General features: G+C 38.7%; 1 protein-coding gene across 1 annotated transcript in view; it reads left to right on the forward strand.

Annotated features, from left to right (window-relative positions):
• Window positions 1-21,085, forward strand: part of esr1 (estrogen receptor 1) — a 21,873-nt gene extending 788 nt beyond the window's left edge. The window contains 8 exon segments of the mRNA XM_058379624.1: window positions 4,378-4,616; window positions 7,298-7,414; window positions 9,618-9,962; window positions 11,927-12,065; window positions 14,852-14,985; window positions 17,754-17,937; window positions 18,018-18,188; window positions 18,190-21,085. Coding sequence (XP_058235607.1) covers window positions 4,378-4,616; window positions 7,298-7,414; window positions 9,618-9,962; window positions 11,927-12,065; window positions 14,852-14,985; window positions 17,754-17,937; window positions 18,018-18,188; window positions 18,190-18,328 — 1,468 coding nt within the window. The 3' untranslated portion in view covers window positions 18,329-21,085.
• Window positions 21,086-21,545: the final 460 nt, after the last annotated feature.

Below are 21,545 nucleotides of genomic sequence, written 5' to 3' on the forward strand. Positions count from 1 at the left end.
AATCAGTCAGAGGCTAGTCTTGTACTCTGTTGATTCAGTTTAATTGTAATAAATGAAGTAAAACTCAGTCTTTGCAGTTTATACAGTGAAAGAGTCCTGAAGTCTGACCACACAGGAGAATATCTTTTTCTTTAAAAACGGAAACAATAGAAAGGAGACGTTCAGTCTCTGTAAGACTCAGGTCCTAGGTCCTAGCTCTCGATGGTGCACTGAAATGTAAGAACTCCTTGGTGTGAAAGCCCAGATCATCCTGGAGTCTTCACCCTTTCTGCTGAAGCACGTGTTCAGAGGTCAGGCTGACGGAGACGATCCGGTCAAAAGTCTAGGGTCAGGTTTGTCGATAAAGGTGGACGTATCGAATACAGTGAGGTTTACAACTGACATTTTTGCCATATTCTTATTTGTTTGTTTGTTTGTTTGTTTATTCATTTATTTTACATCATCATCTCTCTCTCTCTCATTCTGTCTCTCTCTCATATTCTGTCTCTCTCTCTCTCTCTCTCTCTCTCTCTCATATTCTGTCTCTCTCTCTCACACTCAATTTAACAACTGATAAGCTATCTCTCGATCTTTCTTACGGTAGTGAAGAATCAGTTTTAATATGAAGGAGTGAACCGGATATAGAGAGATTAAGGGGTTAAAATTTAATCATATTACTACATGTGTAATATTTAGTGTATATTTGTTCAGGATCTAGAGTAAAGACTCAGAGGTTTAATTTGCTTTTTCTAAAAGTTTCTAAAATGATATTTGTATTAATTCTACTGAGTGGAAACTCCCTCTGAGTTCAGACTTCAGAAAGAAAAAACTCATTTCTCTATTCTCACTGACTCAGACTTAACCTTTCAACCTTTCTCTCTCTCTCGTTCTCTCTCTCTCTGTCTGTCTGTATCTCTCTCTCTTATTGTCTGTCTGTCTCATTCTGTCTCTCTGTCTTTCTCCTCCCCTCTCTCTCTTTCTCATTCTGTCTCTCTCTCTCTCATTCTGTCTTGCTCTCTCTCTCTCTCTCTCTCATTCTGTCTTGCTCTCTCTCTCTCTCTCATTCTGTCTTGCTCTCTCACCCACTCTCTCTCTCTCTCATTCTGTCTTGCTCTCTCTCTCTCTCTCTCTCTCTCTCTCTCATTCTGTCTTGCTCTCTCACCCACTCTCTCTCTCTCTCTCTCTCTCTCTCTCTCTCATTCCATCTTACTCTACTCTTTCATTCTGTCTCTCCCTCTCTCATTCTATGTATCTCTCTCTCACTCTCTCTCATTACATCTCTTTTCCTGATAGTTTAACTCAACTTTGTGTTTTATTATTAGTGATTAATAAGCCGTGTGTGTGTGTGTGTGTGTGTGTGTGTATCGATCCAAATATACTTGAACAGAATTCCGTTTCAGACGGGTTTTTTTTTCTTCTTCTCGCTACAGCAGACGTCTAGCGAGGGTTGTGGAAGAGCTTAGCTGGAGCCTGTTGTGCTTTAAAACCTTGAGAAAAGAACAATATGTGAGAATAACAGGGGAGTGTGCTGGATTATCACTTCCTGTCTGAGCAGAGAGGGTAGATGTCTTACGATACACACGCTTACTATGAATTCCAAGTATTTTATCATTTCTCAGAGACGGCAGATTAAAGGGAAAAAATCCACACACTTTCTGAGCGCTTAACTAGATTTGATGATTTTCATTTTCATTGAACATTTCTTTAATATTATTTTTTATTTAAAAAAGTTGTTTGTATTGTCTTTTTATTCATATTTTTTTAGACATTATTTATCGTATATTGTGTTTATTTTCTGATTTCTGTCATTGCTCTTGTTTATGGTATTTTTAAAAATTTAATTTAATTTTTATTAAATAATAATTCATAGATATTTTTTACCACTTATTTACTAAAAAAACTTTCTTTAAAAAATTATAAACATTTCTTTGCAGTAGATTTATACAATATTTACTTAAAAATAATATTTTTTAACTTTAACATCAAGGAGGAAGTTTAATATTATTTATGTATTTGTTTGTTTGTTTATGGTATTAGTATTGGTATTATTCAAGCATAAACAATATTTTTTAATTTTTAGCTTCAGAATAAGTATGTTTTTATTTATTTATTTATTCATTTATTATTTTTAATATATATTTATATTATTATTATTTACAGTATTAGTACTGGTATTATTCAAGCAAAAAAGTTTATTTAAAATTTAACATCAGAATAAGTTTAAGTATATTTATTTATTTATTTATTTATTATATTGGTATTATTCAAGCATAGAAATACTTTTTTTGTAAATTTAACATCAGAATAAGTTTAAGTATATTTATTTATTTATCTATTTGTTTATTTATTATATTGGTATTATTCAAGCACAGAAATACTTTTTTTGTAAATTTAACATCAGAATAAGTTTAATTATTTATTTATTTAATATTATTCAAGCATAAAATACTTTTTTAATGTTAACATCAGAATAGTTCATTTATTTATTTACTTATTTATTTACTTATTTATTTATTTATAATGGTTTTAGTATTATTCAAGCATATATACAGCAGATTATGCAAATCAGGAGCTTGTTCCTTTTTTTGTGTGTGGTTTTGTTTGTTGGTTTGTTTGTTTGTTTGTTATTTACTGCATCCTGTGGAAGTATAAAGTAAAGCTCTCAGTGGATCTTAAGCTCATGGTTACTGCTGTCAGGAGTCTGATCCGAACGATGAAGCACTCGCGGCGATAAAGCACTCGCGGCGATAAAGCACTCGCGGCTCTGTGTTTGAGACTCCATGGTGGTCTGGTCAGTCTCAGATGTTACACAACACCAGCGTGATGGATCACAGAACTGAGGATTAAATAAACATTTCCTAACACCAGAGGAGGAGGTTAGAGGTGAAGGAGATCCCGTGTGACCTCAGTTTCCTTCACGCCGTCCCGTGTTTCTCATGTCACACTGAGAATGCTGTACATAGGGTATTAGTTAGTGTATATCATATACAATATTATATGATTTTAAATACACTTATATGGTCACTTTAATAGGAACAGCCTGTTCATTCATTCAGCCAATCAGGTAGCAGCAGTGCAGTGCATAACCTCGTGTAGATACATTCTCATTGACGTTCTGGGCTTGATAGACACAGAGTATTTGCTTCAAATCAGAAGGTCAGATATTCCTAGCATCAGATATTCCTAACACCAACACTGCTGGGCCCTTAAGCAAGGCACCTAGCTGTACTCAGACTCCAACGTCTTAACAAGCTGAATAGAATTTCACTTTTTTTCAAATGTATGTGATATCTAAAGGTTTTTTTTCTTCTTCTTCTTCTGCTTCTCTGAGTATATGAGGATCACTTTATGGCCACAAATCACTCCTCATATATCATTCTCTCTCTCTTATCTCTCTCTCTCTCTCTCTATTTCCTTCTTCCTCTCTCTCTCTCTCTCTCTCTCTCTCTCCCCCACTCTGTCTCTCTCTCCCTCTAAGTCTGTCTATCTATCTCACCCCCCCTCTCTCTCCCTCTCTCCCTCTCTCTCTCACTCTCTCTCTTTCTTTAAAGGATCCCTTTATGGCCACAAATCACTCCTCATATAACACCTGCTTCTAACACAATAATGCAGCGTATCACAAAGCCATCTCATCAGTGCCCTTCCTCACGAGTCACCAGATCTAAATCCAGTAGATCCACTTTAGTACGTGGCAGAACCAGAGATTCAAAGGAATCTCTCGAAAACACCTCCTGAAATATATGCCATAAAAATCTGAGGCTGTTCTGAGAGTAAGTTATTGGTGTTCCTAATAAAGCGGCCACTGAGTGTTTATAAATTTTTCCCAGACGTAGGAAACAGCCCTGAACAAACAAAGCGAGAGGAACTCAGGCTTGTCATCCGGATGATTCATGCATAAACCATTCCCGAGATAAATCCCGCTCGGCTCCAGTGGAGTAAAACAAATCGAATATACAAGCATGAAAAGGACGCAATTAGTTCGTGTTGTTTCTTTTCAGTCCTAGATTATAGTTTCCACTAACAACAACAACAGCAATAATTACAACAACAACAATAATAATAATACATATAGTAGCTGTAAGCAGCGATTAATGGGGTCCAAGCACTAATCACACCTACTGCACTAAGGAAATAACTAGAACTTGATCATTTTCTCAGAGCTGTCTTGATGTATGTTGATGATGTTTTCATTGATAGAGACTTTAAAGCACTCTTGTACATCACTCTGTATAAGAGCATCTTCCAAATGCCAGAAATGTAAATCTTTATTTGTAATTTATTTATTGTAAATATTCCACATATGTATTTCTGGTTAGATGCATTTCATTAGCTTTGTAAGTTGAATCTAATCAAATCAAATCAACTTGCTAAATTGTTTTCCTCTCTTTTCATCCACAGGTCCAGTGTGTTAACCAGCGCGGGATCACGAGTGGACCTGTGCAGTGCCACCGCCAGACAGGACATGTACGCCGCAGTGGGGACCTCGGGATCGCCGGGAGCTTCGGGGACTTCAGGTGCGATGGGGTTGGTAAAGGAGATCCGGTACTGCGCCGTGTGCAGCGATTACGCCTCAGGATATCACTACGGAGTCTGGTCCTGTGAGGGCTGTAAGGCCTTCTTCAAGCGCAGTATACAGGGTAATCCCACCTCCTGTGATTTATACAGTATACAGGGTAATCCCACCTCCTGTGACTTATACAGTATACAGGGTAATCCCACCTCCTGTGATTTATACAGTATACAGGGTAATCCCACCTCCTGTGATTTATACAGTATACAGGGTAATCCCACCTCCTGTGATTTATACAGTGTCAGGAAACAAGAGTATGGATGTGACTAATCTCTATTCATATATACATTCACTTCATTTAACACTTTATGGCTTATTTTATATATATATATATATATATATATATATATATATATATATATATATATATATATATATATATATAACTTGAATATATAGATATGTAAAACTTAAAACTTGTATATATAGATATGTAATATGTATGTGTGTGTGTGTGTGTGTATATATATATATATATATATATATATATATATATATATATATATATATATATATATATATATATATTTGTAGATGTAGATGTATTTTTCAAGAAATATTAGATTTTTTTCATAATACTAGCAGTTTGGGATATATAATAAGTAAATAAAAATAAAATAAGTAAATAAAATAATATAACTATAAAATATAATAAATATTTTTTATTTGTTGGGGAGAAATAATTAATTGTATATAAATAGAATATATATATATATATATATATATATAGGCGGAACTTCATGAATATGGGCGTGAATCATTCAAACGTTAACTGATATTTACCTAATCTGGGAAAGGGGGAAAAACGACAAATCTTAACCTAATGCACCTTCAGTTTCCTGAGAGCAGTGTGTAATGGTCCTCCAGCTGGCTCCGCCTCCTCAGTGAGTTAGCTGGTGTATGATGTGTGTGATTAAATATTAAATATTGTCCCCAGTTCAAAGCCAGTAGCTCTGATTACTGTGCATTATTGATACTGGATCATCAGCGTCACTCACCGCAGCTCATCCATTTAAAAATGGTGTTTTTTACACTATTTATTACTTCTGCCTTAAAAAAGCAAAACACACTACTCACTTTAGAGCCAAAAAACATCAGCATTATGAAGCGTATATAGAGGGAGTCTCCAGAAAAAACCTAGCTGCTGTGATATAAACAATAACATTATATCAAGATAAAATTGTAAATGTTGGCAAATCAGTTTGATATACGAGGAATAAAACACTTCAGAATGTGTTTTGATCAGAAAACGAGTAACTTTTGATCCTCTGCTTCTTCACACTACGTTGTTGTGGTCTATTTTTCTGTAACAGCCAAATCCTGAGTGTTTTATTTTTTTACTTTCTGCCTTTTATCAACAAATCAGCTCATTGTCATTGTTAAATCCTTCAATCGTTCAATTCTAAAAACAGAAATCTGATGAATAGAGAAGCCACTTGTTTGTTGGACTGTTGTAAGTGTGTGTGTGTGTGATTACCTCCATTTCCTGATATTATTTTACAGAAAGCCCTGTAACACTGTGGTTATCTTGTCGTTCTGATGCTCTTTGTACCTCCTAATGGGTTAGACGGCACTTCCAGGAAGCAGACTGGTCTTTAGTCATTCTGTTAAAGCCAGCAGGAAACTGTAGGACTCTAGGAAACTGACGTGTGTGTGTGTGTGAGGATAAGAGGCACTGGCCAGATAAAAACAGATAAACATGAGATGCAAGTGAAAGAAGTCACGGTATATACACAGCAAAACACACTATTCACTTTAGAGCGTCAGGAAACAAGAGTATGGATGTGACTAATCTCTATTCATACATACATTCACTTCATTTCAGGCATAACATTATGACCACTGAGAGGTGCCGTGAATAAGACTGATGGGGAGTTCCCGGTCTGCAGTGGTCAGTATCTATCAAAAGTGGTCCAAGGAAGGAACAGTGGTGAACCGGCGACAGGGTCATGGGTGGTCAAGGCTCACTGGTGCACGTGGGGAGTGAAGGCTGACCCGTGTGATCCGATCCAACAGACGAGCTACTGTTGGTCAAACTGCTGAAGAAGTTAATGCTGGTTCTGATAGAAAGGGGTCAGAATACACAGTGCAGGACGTCAGGGCTGTTTTAGCAGCAAAAGAGGGACCAACACAATATTAGGCAGGTGTTCATAATGTTATGGCTGATCAGTGTATAGTTAAATATTGTTTTCAAAACCTATATAAAAAGCCAGTAGACTGGACTGCAGTGCTGCTGAATGCTGGTTTCTGATTGGTCAGGATGGGGAAACAGCAGCTCTGACAGTTTTACAGCTACACATCACAGGTTTAGGTTCATGTGCTTGTTTATAAATAACAGCGAACGTGTCTCTGACCATCGATACGACATGGTGAAGTTTTCTGTAAGGAGACTATATTTAGTTATATTTATGGAAGGAGTCTCCAGTGTCAGAGACACCATTCCAAGAAGAAGAAGAAGAAGAAGAAGTACAAGTACACTTCAACTATCCGGATGATTCACTTTTTTATTCAACCAGAAAAACGAGTGTGGATTGTTGGACACTTCAATTCATTTCAACATTCCTTCCTTCCTTCCTCCCTCCCTCCATCCCTCAAATAATTGGTTTGTTTATTTCTTTGTTGACTTGTAAAACAGTGGATATTTTTTCTTCTCCCCATTCAAAAAAATCCATAGAACTTTTGCACTTGTCCTTCTTAAGAACACGAACAGATCCTGAGTAATTTTGTGTTTGATTTTCTGCGTCTCAGGTCACAACGATTACGTGTGTCCGGCGACCAACCAGTGCACCATCGACAGGAACCGCAGGAAGAGCTGTCAGGCGTGTCGCCTACGCAAATGCTACGAAGTGGGCATGATGAAAGGAGGTGTGTATTACCTGTGTCCACCTTCAAACCTGTATATTAAATAAATACCTGAATATGACAATCATATGGTGGGTGAAACGTGCAAAATAAAATAACAAATCAGAAAACACAAGGAGAATTCAGACAAACTGGAAAAGTCCGGTATAGTTTGCGAATGGAATTCTTACCTCTGACTGGACGAAACAGAGGAAGTAGGAAATTGTGTATCTAACTTTATTTCTTGTACAGTGTGGAGTTCTGCCTTCACTTTAAACCATTTTTTCCAATAGTGCAACTTTTAAATGTTTTAAAGAAAATAACAAACATATATTTATATTTATAACAAAACAGAATTCATTCAGCGCTACTGTGAGGAAGGACGTTCATATGGCACGATGTTGGATATACTGATAGCGTTTCATGGCGTAAAGATTAGTTTGCTATCTCTTCAAACACACCTGAAGAATGCAGGAATGTTCGGAAGACCAAACTATTCCAGATTAAAGGAGCGCTATAAGAGCAGAGCTGTGTTCATACACACACCAATCCACTTTCTACTGCTGGAGTCTGCTGGACCTCCTGTATATCCTGAGTGACCGATGTCTTGTCCAGTCAGAGGGAATAATTCCATTCACATCTGTCTGTTGACGTTACTGAACTTCTTACAAGTGGCTTTTTAACTCTACGCTTACAAAATTAGACCATTTCACTGTGACTGGTATCTAATCAGACCTAGGTGTTTACACAGACACACTGTCAGGGTCAGGGAAGACGCTAGAATAAAATAACCTCATCACCAATACCGATATGTTCTGGTTAATGATTTACGTAATCGAATTCAGGGAAAAAAAAAAGAAGTGGCACGTCGAGGTCACCTCGCACTTGTTGATTCACGTGGTTCTCCAGGATAAATTGTGCTTTTTTTTTTTATCGTATTCTATGTCACGCCTGAGCTGTAATTTCCATGAGCTCATTTCCTTCATGGCGTAAAAAGTCTGAATCAGAGCGATGAAGCGTGAAGCTTTGGACAGTCGAGTACTCACAAATCAGCGCTGTTAGGATTATTGATGGTGTTGGAGAAACTGCAGGTACACACACACACACACACACACACACACACAGCACGCCTTCAGGGATCTAGTGGATTCCGTCATGCCTTTGACAGCAGGTGGTCATAAAGTTATGGCTGATCAGTGTATAGTTAAATATTGTTTTCAAAACATACATTACATAAAAACCCAGGAGACTGGACTGCAGTGCTGCTGAATGCTGGCTTCTGATTGGTCAGGATGGGAAACAGCAGCTCTGACAGTTTTACAGCTACACATCACGGGTTTATGTCCATGCCCTTGTTTATAGCAACAGCAAATGTGTCTCTGATGAAGTTTTCTGTAAGGAGACTTTTAAGTTATATTTATGGAAGGAGTCTCCAGTGTCAGAGACACCATTCCAAGAAGAAGAAGAAATGAACTTCAAGTAACTGGAGAAGTGTTTAATTGGAACATACGTGGTTGCAAAACACTGGTTGCTTAATTTTTGGCACCCCCTTCTTCTAGTCTGGTATTCTAAGATTAGAGACACTTACAGAGCACCTCAGGCCGCCTTCTGTGCACAATATATCAGGCTCTTTTATATTCCGAGGTGGTTCGTGTCTGAGAACATTTCTGTGGTGAAGCAGGGAATGTTTCTGCATCATCATTTTCATGAAAAATCCTCATCAAAATAAAGGATTTTTCATGCAAGATAAAGAAAAAGCACAAAGGATTCAACTTCCATACAAAGACAACCAGGAGGAAATGATGAAAAAAATATTTTTTTACAGTGAATTTGGAAGCAAAAGAAAAAATGTGTGCTTTTTAGTTGTTTTTCAACAAAAACCAAAGCCAAACGTTTGTGAAAGCAAAAATAAAGTTGTGATTGGTTGATTTAGCCCCGCCCCCTTTTTAATGCATCAAGAACCTTAACCACTTGAGCCACCACTGCCTCCATCTACAAGTCAGGGTCTTTTTTGTGTGATTAAATAAATTAGATGAATTCTAGATTTTGTGATTGTAATTAATTTAATAAATTCTCTGGCATTAGTGTGAACAGGTAGTTGAACAGCATTGTTGGTAATGCAGGAAGGTTATTTTAAAAAGTTCAGGTTAGATGTCTCCTTTCAAGGATAAATAGATTGAGGCTGTATATGAAATTCCGAGTCTGAGCAGGTTGTCTCCCTCCTCAGGTTTTCGTAAGGAACGCGGCGGTCGCATCATGAAGCACAGCAGGAGGCACAGTGGACTGAAGGAGCGCGAGCGAGGTTACTCGGAAGCCCAGAGCGGTCCTGATGCCAGAGAAGCGCCTCCACATGAGGGACGGAGCAGCTCCAGGGTCGGGGCAGGGGTAGCGGGCGTGGTGTGCATGGCTCCGGAGCAGGTGTTGCTGCTGCTGTTGAGGGCGGAGCCGCCCACCCTGTGCTCGAGACAGAAACACAGCCGACCCTACAGCGAGCTCACAATGATGAGTCTGCTCACCAACATGGCCGACAGGGAGCTGGTCCACATGATCGCCTGGGCCAAGAAAGTGCCAGGTGAGGGTGGAGCTTAAGTTCCATTTCATCAGCCAATCAGCTTGTTTTATTTACACAATACACTCTAGTCATATAGAACTTTTTAGCTCTGTAATAAAGCTAGAAAGGTAACTAGCTAGCTGAACGTAGCTAATGTTACCTTTAGACAGGTAAATAGCTATCTGAGCTTAGCTAATGTTACCTTTAGACATGTATATTAGCTAGCTAAATCTTAGCTAATGTTACCGTCAGACTGGTAAATAGCTAGCTAGCTATCATTATTAGCTATCTTACCTAATGTTACCTTTAGACAGGTAAATAGCTAGCTAAAGCTTACCTAATGTTACCTTTAGACAGGTAAATAGCTAGCTAAATCTTACCTAATGTTACCTTTAGACAGGTACGCTAGCCACCAAAAACCTTAGCTTTCCAGCAGTAACTATTTGGTATTAAGCAGCTAGCTATGTTCGCTTTTATTAGCAACCTTTTATTAGATTCCTTATTTCACCCTGCTAATTTTCTTCCTTTGCTAAGCTAAGATTGCCCCTCCGCCTCGCACATCCTGTTTAGAAATACATCTCTCTGTATGTATATAAAGCAATTCTTAATAAGTCTGTTATCAATAAGTTAAATATCAAGGCAAATATTACAACAAGGTCTGTCAACTGTCCTGAGGCTAATCATTTAGTGGGCTAGCTTGCTAACTAGCTTGATTATTTATCCTTGCAAGTTTTTTGTTTTCCTCAATAGCAAGAGGTCTTCCTGTATAAGTTTCATTTCATTTTGTTTTCAGGGATGAATTTACTTCAGCGTGAGATAGATTAGCCTGCTAGACTTTTTACTTTTTGTTTTAAAAAACAAAACAAAACAAAAAACTAGCATATTTAGCTTTCCACACACACGATTCTGTTTAGAATGATTCAGATCATAGTGTAAGGAATGTTTTCTGTAGAAAAATACTAATAATATTTTAAAGTTTTGTTCTTTTAAAATGTTTTTCTCTACACTGGTTAGTTGTTATTCCCTGTCACAGAATTGCTAAAATAATAATCCAGGAGGTTTAATGCTAAACAAACAGCTGTGTGTTCATGAGCTAGTGATGTACGCAGGATTGACTAGCCGTGCTCTGACATGAAAAAGGTCATCTCTGGAACTCGTGATCTTTCTCTGAAAGACATTTATTGATCTTTTACCGAAAGTGGGCTCGGATTTTTTTTTTTTTTTTAAGCCAGACGGATCATGAAGTTATGGAAGTATCCTTGGCGACAGCCTTGCGTGTTTTGCGTAACCATGGCAGCACTGTCGACAAGGCAGGTGCTCGAGTGTCAGATGACGAGGACACACACACAGATGCAGCAATAAGAAAAATGAGTGTGATTACGGTCATCAGTGTTCCCGCTCATTTGACTCGACCTCTGACTGAGCCGTTATTACACACACACACACACTACAGAAAGCCAAACTTCAGACATTACAAAATATCAGGTGTACATTGCACATGTTAATCAACATTTGGACCCTTTTTCGGTCAGTTTTTTTTTTTTTTTTTTTAATTTAAAGCAGTTTAAAGGGGCCATATGTCATTTTTAAAACTGTTCCAAGATCTAATACAGTCCCCTAATTTTAAGTACATACATATAAAAAGTCTGCATCACAGTGTTGTGAGAACGTGGATCTCCTTAATTTCTGCATTTCAGGCTTTGTTGTTTATTTTTACAACCCAGAAATAAGCTCCACCCCCAGTGGAAAAAGAGCTGCTCAAGAAAAAGGCAACATGATGAACCATTCTTAGTTTTAGAAAAGGGCTGCGGTTCAGTCTGATAACACTTTAACTCAAGTTCATGCACTTTTTTTTGCTCAGTTTAAGATTTTTAAAGCTGCATAATTTTTTAAATATAAAAAAATAAATCTGGTGTTTCTGTGTAAAGGCTGCATCACACTGCTAAGGATGAATCCGAGTGTATTTCTTTTCCCTTATCCTGCAGGATTCCAGGACCTGTCTCTGCATGACCAGGTACAGCTGCTGGAAAGCTCCTGGCTGGAGATTTTGATGATTGGTCTCATCTGGAGGTCCATCCATTCACCTGGAAAACTTATCTTCGCTCAGGACCTCATCCTCGACAGGTAACGACCCGACTTTATGGTGTTTACTGCTCTTAGAAATATAAATAAAAACAAGTAATAAAACTTGCATTTAGAGCCTTAATGGTTTGCCTTTTGGGGGAAATGATTTCCCAAAGGTTCTAAGGATGGAAGAGCATGGATAGATCGATGGGTAGAAAACGTTGTGTGTGTATGGATGGGCTTGATAACCCTGGGTGTATTTGGATGAATGGAAAACTGTGTGTGTGAGAGAGAGAGAAAGGGTGGATGGAAGGATGGGCTTGATAACCCTGGGTGTGTTGGTGGATGGATGGATGGATGTAGCCATGGGTGTATTATTTATGCAGGGATGGATGGATGGCTTGATAACCCTGGTTGGATGGATGATTTTCATAACCCTGTGTGTATAGGATGGATAAATGGACAGAAAAATAGAGGAATACAATAGAATAATTCTAGTTCTTTAGGTCTGGATGAATGAGTGAATAAATAATCTCATATGTGTGGATTGTCCTGTATGCATGTGTAATGAATACATTTCTATGGATGGACAGATGAATGGACAGATGGATGAATGGATGGATAGAATGATGGATTTACATGTATGCATACATATACAGATGAATTGATAATGATGGATGGATATCACACACTTTCACTTTAAAGTTCGGAGCTGGTGTTGAACTGACCTAGTGTTATTACATCATAAAACATAAGAGCCAATCAGCTGTCAGTATTCAGATGTAGGTACTGTAGCTTTTTTGGAATTTATTACAGAATTTAAACACATTCTTGGATGATATTTTTATGCAGATGAGAATTTTATGTAGAGTTTTATAGAGCCAGCGATTAGACCTTCACCTGTTAGTCCTAGTCTTTCTTGTTTGTCTGAATAAAAAAAAAAAATCCTCTCAAATTACACTAACAGGAAATGACATCTGTGCATTTAGAAAATTTCCATTCAGCATTTTCATTTGCGCCGGCCTCTCGACACGACACTCATCCATCTGCTGCTCAGGGACCTGCTTAATGTCACTGTGCTCTACCAGATTTCTATTTTTCTATTTCCTGCTCATTTTCCTGTTGATGATGCAGAAGTCCCGCTGTGTGCCGAGCGTCTTGAAGGAAAGCCGTATCTTATAAAATAGGATTGAAATATTATTAAGAAAAAAAATTAGATCGGGTTTCGAGAAAGCCGAAGAATGCTATTAGCGAGAGAGAGAACGCCCAGACGCTCTTGAAAAGGCCATGTCACAGGTATATATAATTAATCAGGATGTGGCCGTGGAGAGAGCCGACGTCATCGCTGACTGAGGAGCAGAAGATCTGATTAAAAACACACAGAGAGAGTCAAAAAGGAGAGAGAGAGAGAGAGAGAGAGAACAAGAGGTAGAGGGAGAGAGAGAATGAGAAAGAAAGAAGGAGAACAAGAGAAAGAAGAAAGAAATTAAGGGAGAGAGTGGGTGGAGAGAGAGAGAGAAAGTAAGAAAGAGGAAGAAAAAGAGAGAGAGAACAGGACAGAGAAAGTAAGAAAGAGAACGAGAGAGAGAGGGTGCTGAGAGGGAAAAGAAGAGGGAGAGAGAACCATGGAGAAAGAGAGAAAGAAAGAGATTCAGGAGGCATTAAAGTCAGAAGAGAAGAGATATTTTTGGTGTGGGGTTAAGAGAGTAGGAGTTGGGGAGAGAGAGAGAGAGAGATAACCTTTAATACTCTTTACAGGTACAGCATGTGCTCTCCTACCAACAGTAAACAATGTACTCAGTGGTGGCCAGGCCACATCCTTTTTCCATGAGAAATAGAGCGAGAACACGTGAGAGAGAGAGAGAGAGAGACACACACTAGGGCTAAATATTATAAGCCATTTTTTCCACAGTGTTATTGACTTCTCAGCTCTGATTGGTCAGAAGGTGTTGATGAAATCTCCAGAACAGCAGCTCAGACACTCCACAGCCTCAAATCACAGGTTTATATTAAGACTCTCCTTCTTATATAGAACTACTGACTGGAAAGAAAAAAAAAACATAACCTCATTCTTTAATGAGCCAGAATTTATCATTGTGGTATAAAAGGATTAAAAGAGAAGTAATGAGAAGTAATTTTTTTAATTTATTAAAGTACATTTTTATCCATTGCACACAGCTTATCATGTTCCAGAGAATCTAAAACTCATCTGTCCTGAAGAGCTCAGAAATCTTCCAGCTTTCCTCTGGTACAAAGCTCTGACACTGGAGACTCCTTCCTTAATCGTTAAACGAACGTCTCGTCTCAGATCACACACTCGCTAGGGTTTAGCACCAGAAAAGATCAACAATTTTTTTTAATGTGGAGCTTTTCCCATACAAGTCCCCGTGAACGAGTTGTTACCATGGAAACATAGTATAATGACATATAAATGTTAAAAAATAAACCTGTGATTTGCTGTCATAGAAAACTAATCAACACCTTCTGACCAGTCAGAATCCAGCACTCAGCAGCACCATGGTTTTAGAAAGATGGAAGGGAGGGATGGAGGGAGGAAGGGAAGAATGGATGGATTGATGGATGGATGGTTGGATGAAAAGGAAGGAAAGAAAGAAAGAAAAGGAGGGAGGGATGAAACGAGGGAGAAGGAAGGAAAGGAGGGAAGGAAGGAAGGAAGAGGCTCAGTCTATTTTCCCAATTAATAATAATAAAATTGCAGAGATCCTTCACCTTGGAGTATTGCTTCTCAGCTCTAGTGAGCTTTTGGCTGTGTTTGAAGGTTCAGGAGATGTTCAGGAGGATCTGAAGGCGTGTGCTGTGTTTAAACGCTGCCTCTGGCCTTGCAGGAGTGAAGGAGATTGTGTAGAAGGCATGGCTGAGATATTTGATATGCTGCTGGCCACCGTGGCCCGTTTCCGAGCCCTCAAACTCAAATCAGAGGAGTTCGTGTGTCTCAAAGCCATCATACTGCTCAACTCTGGTGAGTACTACAGCATTACTACAGAAATAAACAGAAAATAATAATAATAATGAAGACAGGAACCACCTGTAGATGGAGCTGAGATGGTTGTATCTCCTGCAGTGGGTCTATGGTTTATAATAAAAAAATTTAAAAAAAAACTGCAGCTAATTCTAATTTATTTTAAACGTCTTATCTTCATCTTAGCAATATGCTAACACCTTTAGTGGAAGATTTCTGATGGTTTGTTGCTTTTGACAGACAGACAAAGAGATTGATACAGACAGACAGACAGATAGATAGATAGATAGATAGATAGATAGATAGATAGATAGATAGATAGATAGACGTACAGACGGACAGATAGATGGACAGGCAAACAGATAGACAGATGGATAGATAGATAGAATGACAGACAGACGTACAGATAGATGGACAAATAGATAGGCAGACAGATAGATGGACAGGCAAACAGATAGGCAGATAGATAGATAGACAGAAACAGATAGGCAGATGGATAGACAGAATAGATGGACAGAGACAGACACAAACAGATAGGCAGATAGATAGATAGATAGATAGATAGATAGATAGATAGATAGATAGATAGATAGATAGATGGATTGATAGACAGATGTACAGACAGATGGACAGATAGGCAGATAGATAAATAGACAGACAGACAGATAGATAGAGGGACAGATAGATAGGCAGACGTACAGATAGATAGAGGGACAGATAGATAGGCAGACGTACAGATAGATAGATAGATAGATAGATAGATAGATAGATAGATAGATAGATAGATAGATAGACAAACAGATAGACGGACAGATAGATAGAGGGATTGATAGAAACAGATAGGCAGATGTACAGACAGATGGACAGATAGGCAGATAGATAAATAGACAGACAGACAGATAGATAGATAGACAGGCAGACAGATGGATGGATAGATAGATAGATAGATAGATAGATAGAAACAGATAGGCAGATGGATAGACGGATAGATAGATAGATAGATAGATAGATAGATAGATAGATAGATAGATAGATAGACAGACAGACAGACAGACAGACAGACAGATGGATAGATAGATAGACAGACAAACAGATAGATGGACGGATGGACAGATGGATAGATAGATAGATAGATAGATAGATAGATAGATAGAAACAGATAGGCAGATGGATAGACGGATAGATAGATAGATAGATAGATAGATAGATAGATAGATAGATAGATAGATAGATAGATAGATAGACAGACGTACAGATGGATGGATAGACAGACAGACAAACGGATAGACGGACGGATAGACAGATGGACACAGATAGGCAGATGGATAGACGGATAGATAGATAGACAGACGTACAGACAGAAAGGCGGATAGATAGATAGACAAACAGATAGACGGACGGATGGACAGATAGATAGATAGATAGATAGATAGATAGATAGATAGACAGAAACAGAGAGATAGATAGACAGATAGATAGAAACAGATAGGCAGATGGATAGACAGACGTGCAGACGGATAGATAGATAGATAGATAGATAGATAGATAGATAGATAGATAGATAGATAGATAGATAGATAGACAGACAGACAGACAGACAGATGGATAGATAGATAGACAGACAAACAGACGGATGGACAGATAGATAGAAACAGATAGGCAGATGGATAGACGTACAGACAGAGACAGATAGATAGATAGATAGATAGATAGATAGATAGATAGATAGACAAACAGATAGACGGACAGATAGATAGAGGGATTGATAGACAGATGTACAGACAGATGGACAGATAGGCAGATAGATAAATAGACAGACAGACAGATAGATAGACAGGCAAACAGATGGACAGACAGACAGATGGATGGATAGACAGATAGATAGATAGATAGATAGATAGATAGATAGATAGAAACAGATAGGCAGATGGATAGACGGATAGATAGATAGATAGATAGACAGATAGATGTACAGACAGAAAGGCGGATGGATAGATAGATAGATAGATAGATAGATAGATAGATAGATAGATAGATAGATAGATAGATAGACAAACAGATAGACGGACGGATGGACAGATAGATAGATAGATAGACAGACAGACAAACGGATAGACGGACGGATAGACAGATGGACAGATAGAAACAGATAGGCAGATGGATAGACGGATAGATAGATAGACAGACGTACAGACAGAAAGGCGGATAGATAGATAGATAGACGTACAGACAGAAAGGCGGATAGATAGATAGACAAACAGATAGACGGACGGATGGACAGATAGATAGATAGATAGATAGATAGATAGATAGATAGATAGATAGATAGATAGATAGATAGATAGATAGAAACAGATAGGCAGATGGATAGACAGACGTGCAGACGGATAGATAGATAGACAGAAACAGATAGATAGACAGATGGATAGATAGATAGACAGACAGACAAACAGATAGATGGATAGACAGACGTGCAGACGGATAGATAGATAGATGGATGGATAGACAGACAGACAAACAGATAGACGGACGGATGGGCAGATGGATAGACAGACGTGCAGACAGGCAAACAGATAGACGGATAGATAGATAGATAGATAGATAGATAGATAGACAAACAAATAGGCAGATAGACAGACAGACAGACAGACAGGCAGATAGAATATGATATGATGTATTTATCAACATTTTTCTGAAATAGTTATTTATCCAAAGCTGTTTGAAGTTGTGTGTGTGTGTGTGTGTGTGTGTGTGTGTGTGTGGATTAGGTGCGTTTTCCTTCTGCTCCTCCCCCGTGGAGCTCCTGAGGGATGGCTTCATGGTGCAGTGCATGATGGACAACATCACGGATGCCCTAATACACTACATCAGCCAATCAGGAATCTCGGTTCAGCTCCAGTCCCGGCGTCAGGCTCAGCTCCTGCTTTTGCTCTCACACATCAGACACATGAGGTAAAATATTCCCTGGAGTACAGAACGAGGTACGTGTGAGGAACTTGTTAATCCTCTGACGGTTTTTTTGTTGTTTTTAGCTATAAAGGGATGGAGCACCTGTACAGCATGAAGTGCAAGAACAAGGTCCCTCTGTATGACCTGCTGCTGGAGATGTTGGATGCGCATAGGCTCCGCCCCCTGGGCAAAGTGCCAAGGAACTGGGCTGATCGAGTGTCCTCTTCACCTACTACAACCACCACAACCCCAACCACCACCACCACCACCTCCTCCACCAGCCATCACCACAACAGCAGCGACTCCACATGTCCTCCAGACGTTCAGTCCAACCCACCGCATTCTGACCAGAGCCCCAGCCCATAAAACAACCGCAGAGAATATAATCAGATAACGCTGTCCATCAGACGCTGGTCAGTTTTAAGGCTGGATTCAGTAATGTGAAAGTGTCCTACGCTCTAAGTGACCATTCTTTTCTTTTCTTACAGTCGTAGCCTCTGTTCATCATTTATGGTTCGATACGAAGCTTTGATCCGAGATTGTTTTAACAATCTTTAAAGATAATGTCAGAGCTACGGTACAAGAGCAGCTCCATTAACTGTAATGGAATTAAATCTTATTGCTGGGAGGGAAGGGAGAGAGAGAGAGAGAGAGAGAGAAAGGAGGGAAGAAGATAGGAAGAATGGAAGAAAAAGAGGAAAGAAGGAAGGAAGGATGGATGTGAGGCTCAGCTGTTCCTACTGTAATATCATTTAAATAGACTTAATAATAATAAAATTGCAGAGATCCTTCATCTTGTACAAAAAGGTACAAGATGTTTTGGATGGAATTGAGGGCCAAATGTAAGTAATAAAATTCGCTGTAACCATGACAACATACACTGATCAGTGATAACATTATGAGCAGTGAGAGGTGAAGTGAATAAGACTGATGATCTCCTCATCATGGCACCTGTTAGTGGGTGGGATATATTAGAGGCAGCAAGTCAACATTTTGTCCTCAAAGTTGATGTTAGAAGCAGGAAAAATGGACAAGCGTAAGGATTTGAGTGAGTTTGACGAAGGGCCAAATTGTGATGGCTAGACCACTGGATCAGAGCATCTCCAAAACTGCAGCTCTTGTGGGGTGTTCCTGGTCTGCAGTGGTCAGTATCTATCAAAAGTATCCTTTAAGTCCTGTAAGTATGGAGGTCCCACCTAACAATTTACAGGATTTAAAGGATCTGCTGCTATCATCTTGGTGCCAGATACCACAGCACACCTTCAGGGATCTAGTGGAGTCCATGCCTGGATGGGTCAGGGCTGTTTTGGTAGCCATATTAGGCAGGTAGTCATAATGTTATGGCTGATTGGTGTATATAATGAGTCAGTGAATTAAGATAAGATAAATAAAAACACACATGGGGAAAGTGGTGTTCTGCAGGTCCTCAGAGTGATCCCTGTTCTGATCATACAAATGTGTGTACAAATTTGCTCCTTTGGCAGATTTTTCTGCCAAAACTTTTCTTCCAACTTGATAAAGTTCAGGAGTAGAAAATGCAGATGTTTTTTTTTTTTAATAAGAGAGAGAGATAAAAAAAAAAGGAAATAAATCTTAGTCATATTGTATGTTGCTCATCCTGACTGTAATCACATCGATCAGCATGAATTCGGTTTAATTTAACTACACGGCTTCAACATTCGGTATTCGTTTTTCTTATATTAATGAAGGCTCTAGACTCTAAAAGAAGCACGAGGGAGATGATGGCTGTGTTAGCTCTTAGCTCTCGAAAATAAGTAACACCTCTGATGAAGATGAGCCTTGTCCAATCCGTCCGATCTCCTCTGTGTGGAAAAAAAAAAAAAAGGTTTTATACTTTCAGGTATCACAATGTTCATTTCTGTGATGTTTTATATTTACATCAGATCAGACCTCTTACTGATCCTAAAGCTCACACAAACGTCCTGGAATCCTGAATCCGATCTAAACCGAGACACACCTCAGCTTGAGCCCTGACCTCACAGAAACCATCCTGAATCCGATCTAAACCGAGACACACCTCAGCTTGAGCCCTGACCTCACAGAAACCATCCTGAATCCGATCTAAACCGAGACACACCTCAGCTTGAGCCCTGATCTCACAGAAACCATCCTGAATCCGATCTAAACCGAGACACACCTCAGCTTGAGCCCTGATCTCACAGAAACCATCCTGAATCCGATCTAAACCGAGACACACCTCAGCTTGAGCCCTGATCTCACAGAAACCTCCCTGAATCCGATCTAAACCGAGACACACCTCAGCTTGAGCCCTGATCTCACAGAAACCATCCTGAATCCGATCTAAACCGAGACACACCTCAGCTTGAGCCCTGATCTCACAGAAACCTCCCTGAATCCGATCTAAACCGAGACACACCTCAGCTTGAGCCCTGATCTCACAGAAACCTCCCTGAATCCGATCTAAACCGAGACACACCTCAGCTTGAGCCCTGACCTCACAGAGATGTCCCGAAATCTGATCTAACTAAGATACACCTTAGCTTTACTCAAACTCCACTTCCATTACTGTACATATCTACATAAATAAAAAACAAATAAATCCTGGAGAGTAGAAAAGATTCAGAAATCAGCTTTGTTTATTACCTTGCTTGTTTTCAGCCACACCTCCATACAAAAAGTCCCCCTACTGGCCATCAGTGTTTTGAACAATAACTGCTTTTCATTTTCTTTTCCCTTCTATACTATTCTACTCGTCTATACATAACTCATGATCCACAATTTGGAGGGTTTGCACTGAAGATTCAAATCAGACACCATTAAGTGACATTACTGTACCCTTCAGAAGCCTCCTTCTGCAGGACACTACATGGTCCTAAAGCCTGTTGTTCTACCTGAAGCTAGAGGAAGGTGGTGTACGAGTGTTACACTAAAACATGTCCAGTGGACACTGAAGTGACTGAATGGATGTTATGTCCTGTCTGAGCTGCAGTCCTCTAAACGTCACTAACCAGCGACTTGGGAAAGAGAAAGCTTTACATCACCTGTCATGTTAAACTTATTAAACCGAGACGCAGAATGAGTTCAGCTGTGATTCTTAAAGAAAATCAGAAACTTAATTCTGCAGTAACGGTGAGTAGCTTGTCTTTAATAAATATGTTTTAATTCCAAATCATTTGTTATACTTTGCATTATAGATGTTACGTTTAATGTTTTTTTTTTCTTTTTTAGAGATTTGAGTAATTTCTAGTAGACACTAGACTCTGATTTACCCCTAGTTTCTAAAAATAAATAAATAAATAAATTTAAAAAAACAACAAAAAAAAGTAAATATCTACCACAAATGCACTATAATATATTGCTCACTGTGAAAAAAAAATTATATATTATATCTATTATATATATATATATATATATATATATATATATATATATATTCTTTTGTGATTTATTTACTTTTTTTTATTTTTATTAATTGATTTATTATATATATATATATATACACTATATTGCCAAAAGTATTCGCTCACCTGCCTTGACTCGCATTTGAACTTAAGTGATATCCCATTCCTAATCCATAGGGTTCAATATGACGTCGGTCCACCCTTTGCAGCTATAACAGCTTCAACTCT

Source organism: Hemibagrus wyckioides, linkage group LG25 (assembly GCF_019097595.1).
Source record: "Hemibagrus wyckioides isolate EC202008001 linkage group LG25, SWU_Hwy_1.0, whole genome shotgun sequence".
Taxonomy (NCBI): domain Eukaryota; kingdom Metazoa; phylum Chordata; class Actinopteri; order Siluriformes; family Bagridae; genus Hemibagrus; species Hemibagrus wyckioides.